The sequence below is a fragment of the Nestor notabilis genome, unplaced genomic scaffold (assembly GCF_000696875.1).
Source record: "Nestor notabilis isolate BGI_N333 unplaced genomic scaffold, ASM69687v1 scaffold35346, whole genome shotgun sequence".
Taxonomy (NCBI): Eukaryota; Metazoa; Chordata; class Aves; order Psittaciformes; family Psittacidae; genus Nestor; species Nestor notabilis.
This window is the reverse complement of record NW_009932092.1, coordinates 19,793-36,026: the sequence shown is the minus strand read 5'-3', so window position 1 is coordinate 36,026 and position 16,234 is coordinate 19,793. Positions and strand designations below refer to the sequence as shown.

Here is a 16,234-nt window from a genome sequence, read left to right as displayed (position 1 = left end):
CCTTTGAATCCTGGAAGGGATGCTAATATCCAGCTTTAGATGTATTTAACTTGCAGTTTCAAGGAAAAATTCTTCCTGGATACCACAAAATATAATATAGTCCAGGGGTTTTGTACTCATTAAAAGAGGGAATGCAAAAACTAATCCAGGAGAATTCTTTGTTTTTAAAGTCTTCTTTTGCTTTGAAGCCAAGCACACTGAATCAAACAAGAGAGCTCTTCCGTATGGCTTCAGTGAATCTTTGAGGTCACCATTTTTGCTGACTCTGTGTGTGTGTAGATCTGTTTCTGTTTGTACTGCAGGAGTCCTTATGCATAGAGCCTGTGGTCAGATGGGCACTGAGAGCTGGGCTGGCTGACTACAACAGTGGTGGGGTTTTCTCTATGACTTTGTTTTTCCTTCTGTGAGGAGCATTGTTTCTGTGGTAGGAAGTCCCATACCATGACAACCTCTGTGTTTTGTTTCAGGCATCGGAGGGTGTTCCTGTGAAGTATTTTGAGAACCTGGAGGAACTGATAGAATTTTACAAGAAGGAGAACATGGGTCTCGTATGGCATCTCAAATATCCAGTGTTGCGGGAAGAGGAGGAGGCTGCAGATGAACCAGAGGAGGATGCTGGTAAGAAACCCATGACGTGACTTGGTGATACTGACTCCTGACACTTCCTCTGGACTGGATATACACAGAGCAGGCAGGGAGATTACAGCATGTCATGCAATAAAATGGAGCAGGGTATAGAGAGACCTGAGCTGGCAAGACTTTAAGGCAGTGAGTCCTCATGGCTCTGGGGTGGTACTGCATCTGGAGCATCTGTTTAGCTCACCTGAGGGAATATATTGAGGTTCTTTGCAGAAGTATATTCTGTCAGATGCGGGGCTGACTAATCTGTTGTCCTTCCTCTGGATTCAAGCTGGTTTATGTTCAGCTATCTCACACGTGTCTACACCCTTCTCCCTGCACTGCATTGGTAGGGTCACTATCTCAGCAGCAGTGATGCTCCCCTAGAGACTAGGACCTGCACATCTCTCTGCAGCTGCTGCAGATCTTGGTTCATCTGAAACTCAGGCCACCTTATCTGCTCTGATTTGGAGGGCATTTCTAATAGCCATAACCTGAGAGTGCAGATCCTGCAGTGGCAGACAGCCTAACTCTATGTATAAAGGAAAGATGTATGATGACGAGGTGTCCCAACTATTTTATATGAAATGTTACCATGGGTTCCTGACACTCGCTGGTCTTGGATCGTTCCTCAGATTTTTCCTGGATCATCTCTTGGATCTGTCATTGTTCTCCTTAACCCCAGGGGAAGGTCATGCCCACAGAGCCATCCTTCCTGTCCTTTCTGACGTCTGTCCGGAAATGATGAGCATTACAACAAAACTTGTCTGAGGGATGTAGTCCCTGCGACAGGCAGATAGGCATGTGCACTAAAGCAGATTGATGTGCCCATGTACATTAATGCCATCCAATGGATGTCTAATAGGAGCTGGAAGATTTTGGTGTGCAATTCTCTTGAAGAAACAGAACAAGATTTTGCAAAGCTGCTCAGGAAAGATGTTCCTGGTTCCTGGCCAGCTGCTCTGAGTCTCCAGCTTTCATGGTGGAGGAGGGAACTACAGCAAAAATAATACACAGAGAGGAGGGCAGCAGGGAATGTCATTCTAGCCAAGACTGAGAGCCTTTAGATGACGAGGTACTAGCACTGGGGCTGGGCTGTTCATGTCCAGGATTTAATTTTGTTAAGGCACTTTGGTGTCATCGTGGTGGAGACATGTTAAGGCTGATAGATGCCTGGCCATCTTACACATAGACTTGCAGAGGTGGAAGATGAGTACCATGCAGATGCACAACCCAGCTGTGCTGTTGTTCAGTGCTGCAGTGGCTCTGTGAATCACAGCTTCTGCCCAGGAGCAATGAATCAGTTTTAAGTGTCTTTTTGTAATGAAAATGTCACCATTAGGAAATAACCAAACAAAATCTCACAAGTCAACCAGCTATATATGACAAATGTAACAAAGTGTTGGAGCAATTGCTATGAAAAGAAAGGCAACCATGGTTAGGGTAAGTGAAGATGAACCCACTCTTTTCCCAGGAGGCGGGAGTATGCTGAGCAACAGGATTACAGAGCAGGAAAACCCTTTGTACTTCCAACTTGATGCCCTCAAAGACAAAGCAGGATACTCAGGCCCTCTGTTGGATATGGGTTCTATATTCTCTATCTGTGTTTGCTTACTTTAGCTTCTAGTGCTCTTTCCATTCATTCTGCTGCCCCTCCATCCATTCTGCCCCAGCGGCAGATCTGGTAATGATATGGATGAGGTACATCTATGTTCTCTAAGCATTATATTCAAAGTAACTAATTAACCTTCGTAGTGGCTGTGCAGATGGGAGAGTCAAACTGACTCGGATGAGGTTACACTGTCAGGCAGAGGCATACGCTGCCTGTACATGAAGTCCGAGCCTGACAGCTCAGCCCGCTGGTCTCACACCACTGACATCCCTGAGAACAGGGCTGGGCCAGTATCAAGCCCTGAGCTTTCCAGCTCTGAAATCAGAGGCCCTTCAGAACAGATGGTGCCTGCAGTGACTGCCACTGTGGTGCAGACTCTGCCCTGCCTATGAGTGAGGGCGTCGAACTGCCATGCTGGGGTGACTGTGCCTTTCCCTTCCTCCTTGCCAGACCTGGTACCCACGCCTCCTATCCTACCCCTGCGCAACATCCTCATGTCATTGCCGAGCAGTGAGACAAAGGAGGTATCTCCTCTCCCTGAGAACTCCAAGGTGGCAGATGTTAATAAATTGTCCCTTTCTGAGACACTACTCCAGCGGCTGCAGCACCAGGACACAAGCAGGTGAGGATGGCAACTCACAGGGCTGCAGAATCAGCCTTCAGCCCAGCTCTGTGCTTTCTGGGCCTCTCTGTTTGGGGCAGCTGAGGACCTATTTGATTCATACAGAACAGAATGAGATCTACAGTGCTTGGCTACTCTTTACTGTCCAGCTGTCATCTAGAAAAAATACTTTTTGGAGGTGTTAAAACCACCAATAGACTTTCTCCACTGAGGTATAGTTTTCTAATGTAAAGAATGGTATTATCTGGGAGAACTTGGTGTATTAGCCATTTGCCTAAACTACAGATTGGGTCAGAAAGTCATCAGAAAGAATGAACTTGTGTGTGGGTTTGCAGGTACTCACTGATTTACTGCAGCTACAGGTCTGACTCACATTGTCACACCTGCTGTCAAATCTGGACATGCACTGAAGTCTTAGAGGAAGCCACATGACATTTAATGACTAGATTTAAAAATAAAATGAAAACAGAGTCAGAAGGCATGCCTGCTGGCAGGGCAGTGAGAGGCTCTGAGCAAACAGTGGTTGTGCATGGCAGCACAGGGCCTGTGCAGCAGCTCATCAGCTGCCTGCGCCATTTCATCTGCATCATCAAAGCTAGCTGGGACCTCCTGCATTTATCAAGGCATGAGACAGCACATACAGTCTGCCTGGTTCATCCTTCCCCATGGTGCTGGAGTCCAGGCACCACAGAGACAGGGAGGAGGAGAGCATCCCATACAGCTCTGTGGTCTCAGGCCCGCTAAGTCAGTTTTGAATTGTTTGGAATAAAACCTTCAAAGTGGGACTTGGTGAGGTGAAAGGGAGTTCTCATCTCCCCAGAACGCCTGAGCTGCTATTAGCAACCTCACAGCAGCCTGGCTTTACCTGCCAAGGCTAATGGTTTTGACAGAGCTGGGTATCACATGGCAGCTCAGCAGTCACAGAGGAGAGGATTTGGGATGGAGAAGGAGGAAGAGGAGAAGGTGTCAAGAGTGTGGTGGGGAATCCATGGTTCAGTTCTGAGAAGTGCATATTTACACTGAAGTCCAAGGCAAACAGCTCCCCATCTGTCCATGCAAGCAGTGGAAGTTTCAGAAAAATAATGAAGCTGTCTGATATGTGGGAGCAGAGAGAAGAGCTGGCTTTTGACCTATCTATTTGTTTCACAGTGTCTCTGATGAGCATCTTAAGCTCATCCAGGATTACCTGCGAGTTCACATCATCAGTGACTTTGAGATGGTTCAGACTGGCTCAAGCAACCTTCCTCAACTGAAGAAACTACTTGCACTTCTTTGCAAAGGACTTTTCAGGTAACTGGAGGCTGTTTTTCAGAGTATAATGTTGTAACACTGTAGTCTAACACAGGTTCCACGTGCATGCATTCAGAACCTGTATTTCTGGCATAGGAAATTGGCTTACCCTCAAAAACATTATATTTAGATCTCATGACCCGTGATTCTGGTCCAAAGATGTGAAATCTATATAAAAGAGACAGCTCTGACAGTGAAGTTCCCCTGTAGGCGGTTTCAGTCAGTGGAGTATTGTTTTTTTAGGGTTTGTTTAGAAAGAAACAAAACAAAAAATGCACTAATGATTAACTGCATAATTTGGTAATACATAAATGACACCCACAGAATTGTCAAGCAAGAGTCGTTTATGGAAACAAGTACATACTGGTGTATAGCTACGTTTTAAACACTGATTTTCCTTCCCACTAATGCACTGTGAACCTGGGGTGATTCCAGTGATGTCAACGAGGTCCAGCTCAAATGAAAAGAGAAACAAACCTCAACTCTACAGATTTTACCGTTGCTATTTACAGACCTTCCAGGTCCCAAATAGGTAAACTCCAATAGGGAACTAAAACCTTGCAGAGCTCCCTCTTTCTCTGGTGGAAGGATGTGATTCCACCCCCACTTGCTGCTTGTAAGCAAAAGAGGAAGTAAATGCATACTTCTGCAGTGATCTTAGAGCACTCTAATGCAGAGGACACATACTTCCACACTTTTATCTGTGGCTTGCAATATCCTTCTCTCCAGTGTACTTATAAGTGAGGCTGGTAGTGCTACTGGCCTGATCTTGTTCTCCTAGAGCTCACCAAGGCTGAAAAAGGGGTTAAAATGAGTGTGTATATTACTGATTTGCTTGGCTTTAACCCATGGAAGAAAGGCAGGGAGTGAGTCAGCTGCTCATCTGCTTGGGACCATGATTACTCCTCTGAAGTGGTGGTCATTGTGCACATTTTACCAGGTAAAGGGGAGGAATATGCAGCTCTGCTCCTTCTGCCAGAAGCCACCTGCCCACAGACATGCCACTTGGCGTGACTGAGGATGGGTTTGTGCAAAATGCTGCCCTTCCTCTGTGCCCTGCTTGAAGGTTTTGCTTCTTTACACCCGCAGAGGGGGAGACCCAGGTGGCTTGCTAAGAATAAACCTGAACAATGGAAACTAAAATCTAATGAAATCACAAGTGAGAGTTTTGTGTTACGAAAATACCTCCACTACTGCTGTTCTGTTGAAGGCTGGCTTTTTCCATGTCCAATTTAGTCTGCTTCACCTTATCTGGGTTTTACATCCCTACTCATAAATGTACATGGGATGGCAAGAAAGGAGATGCAACAGATCCAGAATCCTCTCAAGTATCATAGAATCAAAGAATGGTTTGGGTTGGAAGGGACCTTGAAGATCATCAGGACCCACCCCCACTGCCATGGGCAGGGACACCTTCCACTAGAGCAGGTTGCCCCAGGCCCCTGTGTCCAACATGGCCTTGAACACTGCCAGGGATGGGGCAGCCACAGCTTCTCTGGGCACCCTGTGCCAGCACCTCAGCACCCTCACAGGGAAGAACTTCTGCTTAGTATCTAATCTAAACCTCCCCTCTGTCAGTTTAAAGCCATTCCTCCTTATCCTGTCTCTACAGGCCCTTGTTAGAAGCCTCTCTCCAGCTTCCTTGTCAGCCCCTTTAGGTAATAGAATGTTAAAGGGTCTTCCCACCCCTTCCCCATGATTTTCTCCCCATACCTGTAGTATTTCAGTTAGATGAAGCTGCCTTCTCAGTTTTTTCACGAAGGTCCAGAACTGCAGCCTGCTTCCAGTCCCAGTCAGACCTCTCTGAGCAACCTCTTCCTCTCTGTTCAGATTGTCCCATGAATGTCTACCATCCAACCAAACTGTTTGCTTAGCTTCAGCTGGCTAATAGTCAGGTGCTTGGGTATCTTATTGTTTTCTGCAGTCTTAATCTCCAAGGTTGGCTGGGGTTTTAGCTTCCCTTATCAGATTTCTGAACTCTCAAATTTAATCAGTGGTGTTACCTAAATTTAGTTTTTATTTACCTCAGCTTTCTTCAGCTTCACAGAGATCCCAGCTGAATGTACAGGTAATTCCTAGGCTGCTGCTCAGTGGCTGTCCTCTTTTTCTTAACAATTTCATTATTTTCACAATATTAGAGAATAGGTTAAACAAACAGACAAGAAGAAATGTTAATAGGCACAGCTTGAGCTGAAGCATCTTTGAATTTCCTGGCACTGCCAAAGGTACAGAGCATGCAGGAGGACACTTGCTATGGCTGAGCTGACCCCGGCTGTTTGTGAGCCACACTGATTTGCTGTGAATCTGAGGTTTTGTGATGCTGTGTTCTGGCTTCTCCCAACCTCCCAGAGCCCAGCTGTGCCATCTTTCAGAGCTGCTCTCAGACACGCTGCCATCACTGTGAAAAACGAGCATCCTGATGACTTTGTCTGACTCACTTCTGCATTTTGATACCAGGCTACGGGTAAATACTGGCTGCCATTGCTAGCAAGGTAGAGTGGATGTATACTGGAGCTGCTCAGTGGTTAGGAAAAGAAAAGAGCTTATAGTGAACCATTGGGTTTGGAGAGGAGTTGGGCCAACTGTTAGTGAACAGTCTGTGCCTTTTGCAGGTCACATATTACCCATGGGCAGGCACAGGACCCATTTCTGACCAACAAGCTCAAGCACTGCTGGGCCACAGCAGACTGGGGAGGCAGAGTTTGAGATCTCTTACCCTCACCCTCCTCACCATTGATCCCTGATTAATTTAGCAGGGACAGACCCCAGTGTGCACTAGAGACATTGAAAACTCGTTTTAACTCTGCTGGGAGCTGCTACCTTCTAGGGCCCACTATGGCCAAGGGAGTCAGGACAACCATGTCACATCTTCTTACCAGAACCTGGGGGACAACAGGAAAACCACTCTTGGGAGAGGCTGTTCACTCTGGCAGGTCATATACTAAAACTGAAGTAAAACAAAGGCTTGTAAGGCTGATGTGTACTTTTGTGAAGCATCCATTGCTAAAATAAATCGGCATACAAGGGTTTCTGTAGTCAGGGAATCCTCCAGGGGCTGGAAAGCTTATTCATGGAGAGCTTTGTGTCACTGCAGCACATAGCAGGGACTACCCATGCGAGTGGACTTTGTTCAGAGTTTCCTGCCAGCTTTAAGTGAAAACCACTTATATTGGCCTAGTCGGCCCACTACTGTCTGAAGCCATGATTTGGTCATTGATCTCTGCTCTGCATGCTTCTGTTTATTCTCCCTCACTGGATAATTTGTACATAGAGCCTTTAAGACAGCTTTTCAAGCACTCCTGATACCAGCACTTGTGCCTTTGTATGTGTACACCAGGCCTCTGACACTTCAGTGAAGATCACTACATTTATTTGTTTTGTTCTGTCATGAGTAGAAAACAAATGGAGTTATAAGTGCAATTAAAACCACTTTGTGGTTTTGTTGAGTTCTATCGCTTGCACATGGTCTTCCCCCATCCTCACATGCGTGCTACATGTTGCACTGTACAGTAAACAGAGGGCAGTTTTCCCCTAAGAAATCATTTCTGATGTGCTTCAGGCAGCTGCTGCTCTGTTTTCGAGAGATGGCCTACACATCCCGCACTCTTGGTCTTGTCCTTCTGTGTGCTCCATGGCATTTCATGTCTTCATTTCATCCGAATCTTCATTTCAGTCTGAATTTCTTTCAGACTGACATTTCAAACCTGAGTCCTTAATTTAGGCAATTAATCATCCATGGCTCAGCACCTAGACAAATATCTAATCTTCAGACAGTCAGGCATAGTTTTGCTTTGAAGCGCTTTCCCCAACAAACAGGGCATAAAATCCAGTCCATTCAGGCTTAGGAAAGTGAGGGAAATCATTAATATCCACTCTTGACTAGGCACAATGCAAGCATCCCAGCGCTGCTCCCCACCACCACCTTCCTTTTGACCTGTGCTCCCTGGCTGCTTTCTCCCTGATAAGTCTTGTCATTATCACAGCATGGCTTCTGTGCCAAATTCATACAACAGTGTTTTGACAAATGAGATCCTGTGGAATCTAATTGGGAAATGCTGAAGGAATCTCACCATAACCCAGGAACGGTTCCTGTTCAGGAGATTAAAAGCTGGCTCTTCCACTCCCTTGCTGTGTCCAGCCCCTCTTTGGCATGTAAGCTGAAAATCTAAAAATGAGCTTCCTCTTTGTGCAGTGTCCCCAGCATCCTGCATCAACATCAGCAGCTGCACAGGACCTCTGCAAAACTGAGCTGCTCCTGCTGCCGCAGCCTTCATGGGCACCAAACCTTGCTGGGCATTGAGACTTCTGAGTGCACTTTGTTCTGTGGGTTGGCATAGTCATAGTGGCGCTCCACCACTGGCAGTGTTCAAGGGCAGGCTGGATGGAGTCTTCGGTGACATGGTCTGGTGTGAGGTGTCCCTGCCCATGGCAGGTGGTTGGAACTAGATGATCTTAAGGTCCTTTCCAACCCAAACCATTCTGTGATTCTATGACACTTGCGAGAACAAGCCTAGTGTGAATGCATGCCTGTAGCCTAAGCTGCACGGCTCTGTCCAAAGAGACCAAGTGTTAATCTATCCAGGGACCCGAGTGCAGCCTTAGACCTCTGCTGTGTCTCTGTTCCCAGTGAAGCCTCTAGGACTCTCCCATCTCTGGAATCCATCCAGAAGGTGTTTGAGCAGCAGCTGCACCCTGGTATCCATCAGCGCTCACAAGTAAGTCGGGTGGGAGGTGGGAAAAGGAGGAGAGAGAGGAGTGCGGGTGGCTGTCAGCGTTGTGGGAGGCTAGGGTTCTGCTAGCACAGCAGTGTCCAGTGGCATTCAGGTGATCAGTCACTTCTGTTCCCTCTAGCCCCTTTGTGGCTGCAGTGCAGAGGGCACACAGTGAGTTGTATCCCCACAGTTTCACTTATCCCATAGTCCCCTCTGCGTGCTCCCCCTTCCTGCCCCAGAGGAAAGTGCAGTGAACATCCTGAGGACTTCGATCTACCCATCCTTTCTCAGCCTGTGGGCTGGGACTGCACACGTCTTATTCCATAAAGTTCACTTCAGGATGTTTCACTGCCAAATCCTTCCTTCCCCAAAGCCCACTTAAGCCCCATGACCTTCCTTCCTGCCAGTAGCCCAGAAAACCAGAAGTCCAGGATTTTTGTATGTTAAGCCCTGGACCTGGTCATGCAAACCCGTCCCCAGCAGCAAGCTGACTCCCTTGCATGCCCAGCTGCCTTTAACGTATGGACAAGGTTTGCAAATTCATCCTTCCATCCTCCCATGCTTCTGCATGTTGAGCCAGACTGTGCTCCTGGGCTGCTGTTACAGATTAGAGTAGCAGAGGCACCAGTGCTGCTCCTTGCTGTGTGTGAGGTGTTCTGGGGTGAGACTGCTGCAGTCCCAGGCCATGCCCTGTGGTTTAGTAACTGCATATCTCTCTCTTTTTGTTTCTGTTGTGGTTATCAGATGCTCGGTGAAGCTAGTCCAGTCAATATTGTATTGAAACTCAATCAGCTGATTTCTTTGCTGTCTTCTATTGAAGAAAAGGTAGAGTTTTAAAGCTATTTATATTACCTTGTAGTATTTTGCCTCTAGTTATGCATCTTGTTCATCATCAGTGCAGTCCTCTGCTACAGTAAGATTGCTTTGCTTTGACTTCATTACTCTCAATGTAGTGCAGAATCACCAAATGCAACTGTACACATCAATTCTTTTGCAGGTGAAAACACTGCTGATTGAGGGTCCTGACTCGACACACCGTCGCTCCCTCATCCCCCCTGTCACTTTTGAGGTAAATGTTCTTTTTTAACAATGCTGATCACAACGTGGAAGGGCAGTAATGCAGGTTTTTGTTGGTATCTCAGTTCCTGAGAACTTTGCTGTGCTGCTACAGAGATAACAGCTATTCCTGGATGCTGTTTAGCACCATGCAAATGCTTCAGAGATGTCTAGTGAGATTGGCAGAACGATGATATGTGTCCATGAATTCAGGAGGGTGTTGCATTTGTAATACACGATTGAAGCGTGGATTGCTTATGAAAAATCTCTGTTTTCCAATAGGTGAAGGCTGACTCCCTAGGAATTTTCTCAAAAATACATCTCAAGGTTGATGTGGAAATGGGAAAACTGATTATCAAGAGAGCTAAGGATGGTCCAGAAGACAAGTTTTATACCCACAAGAAAAGTAAGATGCTTAAGGTCACACATGCTGGGCTAGACTCTAAGTCCCTTGGGTGATGGAGAGGGAGGGGTTCCCTTTGGCCCCACTGAGGGCAAGGTTTGCCCAGAGTGCAGATACCTCTGCTAGGTCCTGGATGTTGTGCAAGGATCCAGTCAGTCTAGACTGCCTATCCACAAAGGGGCCTGCAGGGAGTCAACACCAGGGCAATCAACTTACACAGATTGTTTTAGACCTGGCCTCTTGGTCTAAATACAGACAGAGGTAGCAGGGAGCAGGTTTTGGTAGAAGATTCCCTATAAAGCTAGTTGCAATAGATCCATTTTCTACTGAAAAGCAATGTCACTTGAAAAATAATTTCTGCAGGAACATATTGACTTCTGTGATGATTCTTGGTGGCAAAAAGCCAGATACTCAGTTTCAGAAACATTTTTCACTGAATTTCCCTTTGGTTTTGGGTTGGTTTTTGTTGGGTTTTTTTTCTGTATGTGAATCAATATCTCTACTGATGAGCAATGCTGATTTTGTCTTGGAAGGCCCAATTCAGACAACTTCCCTTTTTTTCTGTTGTGTTTTGGACAGGTAGCTCACTGAGATTGAACCAAATGGATTTATTAGAGGGTAGATGATACCCTTGGCCTCTTTCCTGCTAGAAAATCAACCTGTTGCTGGCAGTGATTGAAAAGATTAGCTACCATGCATGGCTTTCTCCTCCTGTTGTTCATAATTACTTAGCTGCTATTTTAGATGGGGAGGAACCACCTTTACCACCAAATAAGGTTTCACCTCCTCCTTCAGAGGTGAGGAAGGAATATATGTAGGCTGGCTCAGGATACAAAGAGATTACCTGCAGGAAGCCAAGGCTTCACTTCAGACAGGAGGGCTTGGTATGGACAAGAGCTCAGGCAGAATGAGTTTTGGGGGTCCTCTTCACTTCAGAGTCCAAATCTATTCATATAGAAAACTATATTAAGCAACATTAAAATGTAGTTATATGGGGCAAAGTGAGCCTCAGACATAAAATACCATGTAAGTCCTGAGCCTGTGAACAGTGTCCTGTTAGTTTTGGTGGGATTCTAGTCTCAGTGACTGCAGCTTATGACACCCAGTCTCTGTTTAGTCTTGCAGCTGATCAAGTCCCAGAAGGTCCCGAACAAACTGGTGATAGTGCTGGAAACAGAAAAAGAAAAAACACAGCGGAAGGAATATGTTTTCTCTGATTCCAAGGTACACACAGAGTGTCTCCTTCCCACCAGCCTGGAGCAGGTAGCAGGTACCTGGCTGGGAGTGGTACAAGGGGCATTCCTTGGCAGAAAGAGGACCTGCTGACGGATGGTGGTTGGCTTTGCAAAAATGAAATTCCTCTTTTGTTCTGGAAGCATCCAGAAAATGAACACATGTACTGTGTAAAGGGAGATACTGGAGAGGGCAATCATACCTGGGTGCTGTCATTACGGCAGGAGAACAGTATCAGCAACCAGTGAGAAGAGGCAAGGAGTCATCTGAGGAAGTTCATGCAGACAAAGAGGGAAGCCTAGGTTTTCTTCTGACCAGCTCAGCAATTGTTAAAGTAATACATAAGCTAAGTGCCTAAGAAAATACCACAGGAAACACAGCCTCTTTGAAGGTTCAAGGATAGTGGGGAGCTAGTACGTCCTTCAAGTGTGGTGGGAATTTCCTGGTTCAGCTAGTTTTTCAAGATGTTGTGTTGGAGGAGTTAAGCAACTTGTTAATTGTCTCTGCTCCTCTCTGTCTAGAAGAGAGAAGGGTTCTGCCAACTTCTGCAGCAGATGAAGAATAAACACTCGGAGCAACCAGAGCCTGATATGATCACCATCTTCATTGGGACTTGGAATATGGGTATGGGCTCATATGGTCCTCTGAAGGAAAGATACTGTGTTTGTTCTGTAGCAAATCTGTACACCAGGATTGTCTTCTAGTGGTGCAGGGGAAGAGCTGGTATCTAGGCTTATTCTTGCATATGGTTTGACAATTTTAATGGTTCCATTCAAAGGACCATAAAGCTGTCCCTGATGGTTACTGAAGGATTCCTCCAATGACAGGCAATTGTGGCCAGCATGAAGCCGGTGCAGCAGTGTATGCTATCCTCCACCTTGCATGTCAGCTGCTTCTGAACCTGACTGTTCATGTGCAGCCTGGGAAGAGAGCTGAGTATCTGCAATATTTAGAGAGGGGGACAGGGTGTAGTTGAGGACAGAGGAATTTAAGTTATTTTTCCAATCTGGGGAGAACAGACGCATTCTACTGCTGTAAGATGAGCTGTCTGTGCTCACTCGTACTTAAGGGGTAAGGTAAATGCAGTGGCAGGCCAGGACTACAGCTCCTTACCTTTACAGTTGGCCAGCCGTGGCCTTGGTAAACTAATGAAAGTCAGGAAGATGATCAAAGCAGAGTCACTCCCTCATCAGTGAGTCAGTTGGGGTTAACATCTTTGTCATCTTAGAATAGTGTGCCCTGGCTAACAGGGAACTGGTACAGGACAGAGTACATGTGAAGCCTATTGTTTATGTCCCCATGGATTGTCTGTATCCTCAGTCTGACAGAGCATTCTCTGACTTACTTTGGTGTTTGCTTTGTTAATAAAAGGTGCTGCACCTCCCCCAAAGAAGATCACCTCCTGGTTTCTCTCCAAGGGGCAGGGGAAGACCCGTGATGACACTGCTGACTACATTCCTCATGATATCTATGTGATTGGCACACAGGAAGATCCACAAGGGGAGAAGGAATGGCTGGAGACCCTGAGGCAATCCTTGCAGGAAATCACCAGTATCAGCTTCAAAGTGGTGAGAGGTTATTCCAGCTATTGCACATAGCTCAGGCGTATGAGGAGAGTAGATTCTGTGCAAATAAGAGACAGAATAAGTAGCATTTTGCCTACATCTCCTCCCATTCCCTCCCTTTATTGTCATTGCATTTGGATGAGGAAGAGTGAACTGCATCTGTCTGTGGACTCCACAAGTACCTCCCCTGGAACTGGCTATGTGAGTGTACTGCTATGGACAGTGACCCCTCATGCCAAAGCAGGGATCCTGCCATGAGCTCCTCTACCTTCCAGTCTGTGAGCAAGGTGCAGATGCTGAGCACTTGAGTCAAGTGCTGGTGATATTTTGACCTTCATAAAGGAAGAGAATGTAAAATTTTCTGAGCCAGCTGTAGCCTAGATTTCACCCTAGGCTATTGCACTTAGAGTAAGATGTAACAGCACACAGGCATAATCATAATAGAAACCGAACCTTATCAAGACCACATTCAGACATTCCCGAGTTTTAGTGATGTCAAGAAACCAATCTAAGCATATCTGGAAGGCCACAAGAGAACAGGACTTACGACTCTCATGGTGGTTAGAAAACTATTCTGTGCAAGCAAGGCAATTCAATGATTAACTAGAAAATAGCACTAGAAAATAGCTAGGTCCTTCCTCCCACCTTTGATTAAAATGACTGAAAGCATATCCTAAGCATAGGAAGAAAATTCGTGTAGGAGAAGTACTACAGAAAGAGTCAGGGCAGCTGCAGCGCAGCTCTGCAGGCACATGAAGAAATACAACCTCTAACCTTCCCATCCCTGCAGATAGCAATCCATACCCTCTGGAACATCAGGATTGTTGTACTGGCCAAGCCAGAACATGAGAACCGCATCAGCCACATCTGCACAGACAACGTGAAGACAGGCATCGCAAACACACTGGGTGAGGAACAGACCTGGTCTTGTCCAAAGGACTGAGATCTGCTCAGTCCATGCCCATACTGTCCTTGAAATGGAACAGCTCTTTCTCCACAAGACTCCTTTGACTGCATTTATGTGACACTAGTGTTGCTAAAATTATGTCCCACTAGCACTGATTATAGGTTACCCTGTAAAAAAGGAAATCTATTTGTGTGTATACTTAGCACATATATATTTATATTCCCAGCAAACACCTTTGACTGGATATTGGATTGCTTTTCCTTGGGTTTCACAAGGAAATTGCACTTATTTCCGTTCAACTAATCTTTTTTTTAGCATCCTTAGAAAATTTGATACCACAATCTGTGCTGTATGCACTAATTCTTTCTGTGCTGATGAAGTTAACTGATTTCTTTTCTCCATCCTCTACTTCACTTAAGATGTACTAGGTGCTTTATTATCTTTGCTAGACTCAGCCTGGAGGTGGATTGATTTCTTGACATTTTTCACTTATCTTTTTCCAGGTAATAAAGGAGCTGTGGGGGTGTCATTCATGTTTAATGGAACCTCCTTTGGGTTTGTTAACAGCCATTTGACTTCAGGAAGTGAAAAGAAACACAGGTAAGATACATCCTCCCCTCTCTAAAATGGATGTTGACCATCTAAAATGGATGGTGAAATTCTCTGGGCCATGTGTGGAAGGAGAGCCCACCAGATAGTCAGAGCATGTTTTTCTAACCATAAAAAATGATTAAATGTCTCCTGGGAGGGCAACCTGTGCTAAAGACACTGCTCGCTTTGTCATCATTTAAACGAGGGACTTCCATATAGCCTTACCACACGGGCACAGGTGAAATGGACAGCAAAATAGCTTCAGAGCCAAGAGTAAATGCCTTGCAAGCCCAGTACATGAGGAAAACAGTTCCCTGATCTACAGTATTTTGGAGAAATGTGGGACGGTTTTTCCCATCCCAGAATAATGTGCTGAAGGGTACTGTCTGCCTCCTCACTGTGGGCAGTGCTGCAAGCACGGGAGCTGTGGTGCACCCTGAGGCACAGATCCTGCTGGGCAGAGCCTGCTGTCAGGAATACCAAGAGGGAGCTGTGAGGCACAGAAATATCTCCACGGTGGCTAATTCTCTGTTCCCAGCTGTGAAATGAGTTTTCATGGTCTAGGCAGGTTCTGTGCTGCATGGAATTGAAGGCAAAGATCCTAACATTGGTGGGAGATATGTGCCCACGCTGGGAGGAGCTGAAGCAGTTGGAAGGAGTGGTTTTGAAAGCAAAGAGGTCTTGAAATGGAGAGGTTGGCTTTGCTGTCTTTTCCAGTCCAGGACCCAGAAGAGAGATGATGTGGAATTTCTGCACAGGGTCTTTGCCACTGATGGAGTTAACCTCTATGGAAGGGTTCCCCAGGGCCTGGAATAGCTGCCAAAATCTAGGAATGTTTGCTGCTGAAATCTGAAGGCAACAATCTAATGCTTGGTTTCTGGCACATGCAGTTCAGAAAAGCACAGCCCCAAGAGGCAACCAAAGTGGCTTTAGGACAGCTTTCCAGCTTTTCAATTCAGGTGGAAACAGACTGACACCCAAAGAGCCACCCTCGATGCCACTGCCCCCTCCTCAGAGCAGGCTGCCCCCAGCTCACCAGACACACACTGTACAAGCTGCAGCATGAGCTGTGCTGTGTTACTGGTTGCATGAAGTAGGTTGGGAGACACTGAGCGTGTCACCTGGGCCTGTCTGCTGAGGTGCAGTGCCAGACAGGGGTGGCAAGTTCTCAGCTGCTGATGTGCTGTCCTCTAGATGTTGAGCCAGATTGGTTCCTGCCTGGTAAAGCATCAGTCTGTGCCAGCCCAGGCACTTAGAAACCGTGTGGCAATTTAGTTTGTCAGGCAGATGTTTCTTGTCTTGACAGACGCAACCAGAACTACACGAGCATCCTGCGCTTCCTGACACTGGGAGATAAGAAACTGAGTCCATTTAACATCACTCATCGCTTTACTCATCTCTTCTGGCTGGGAGACTTGAACTACCGCGTGGAGCAGCCCCCAACGGTTAGGGACACTGCATGAATCCCTGGAGAGAGAAAATACTGTGTTGCCATAGAAGCACTCTCTTTTCCCAATCTAAGGCAACAGGGCAGAGACAGTGGCAGAAAGAGGGGAGGCAGAAAGGATCCCCAGGGCACGAGTGTGACACCAGTTGTGAGAGGAAAGGAAATCCCCTTTGCCCTC

At 46.3% G+C, this 16,234-nt stretch overlaps 1 protein-coding gene across 1 annotated transcript in view; it reads left to right on the top strand.

Moving 5' to 3' along the window:
* Nucleotides 1-428: 428 nt before the first annotated feature.
* Nucleotides 429-16,234, top strand: part of INPP5D (inositol polyphosphate-5-phosphatase, 145kDa) — a gene marked incomplete at its 5' end in the record, with an annotated part of 25,831 nt that continues 10,025 nt past the window's right edge. The window contains 13 exons of the mRNA XM_010016206.1: nucleotides 429-618; nucleotides 2,681-2,852; nucleotides 4,002-4,142; nucleotides 8,770-8,857; nucleotides 9,599-9,679; nucleotides 9,852-9,923; nucleotides 10,193-10,316; nucleotides 11,431-11,537; nucleotides 12,068-12,170; nucleotides 12,918-13,114; nucleotides 13,902-14,019; nucleotides 14,522-14,618; nucleotides 15,916-16,054. Of these exons, the coding sequence (XP_010014508.1) occupies nucleotides 429-618; nucleotides 2,681-2,852; nucleotides 4,002-4,142; nucleotides 8,770-8,857; nucleotides 9,599-9,679; nucleotides 9,852-9,923; nucleotides 10,193-10,316; nucleotides 11,431-11,537; nucleotides 12,068-12,170; nucleotides 12,918-13,114; nucleotides 13,902-14,019; nucleotides 14,522-14,618; nucleotides 15,916-16,054 (1,629 nt within the window). The remainder of the gene's footprint in view (nucleotides 619-2,680; nucleotides 2,853-4,001; nucleotides 4,143-8,769; nucleotides 8,858-9,598; nucleotides 9,680-9,851; nucleotides 9,924-10,192; nucleotides 10,317-11,430; nucleotides 11,538-12,067; nucleotides 12,171-12,917; nucleotides 13,115-13,901; nucleotides 14,020-14,521; nucleotides 14,619-15,915; nucleotides 16,055-16,234) is intronic.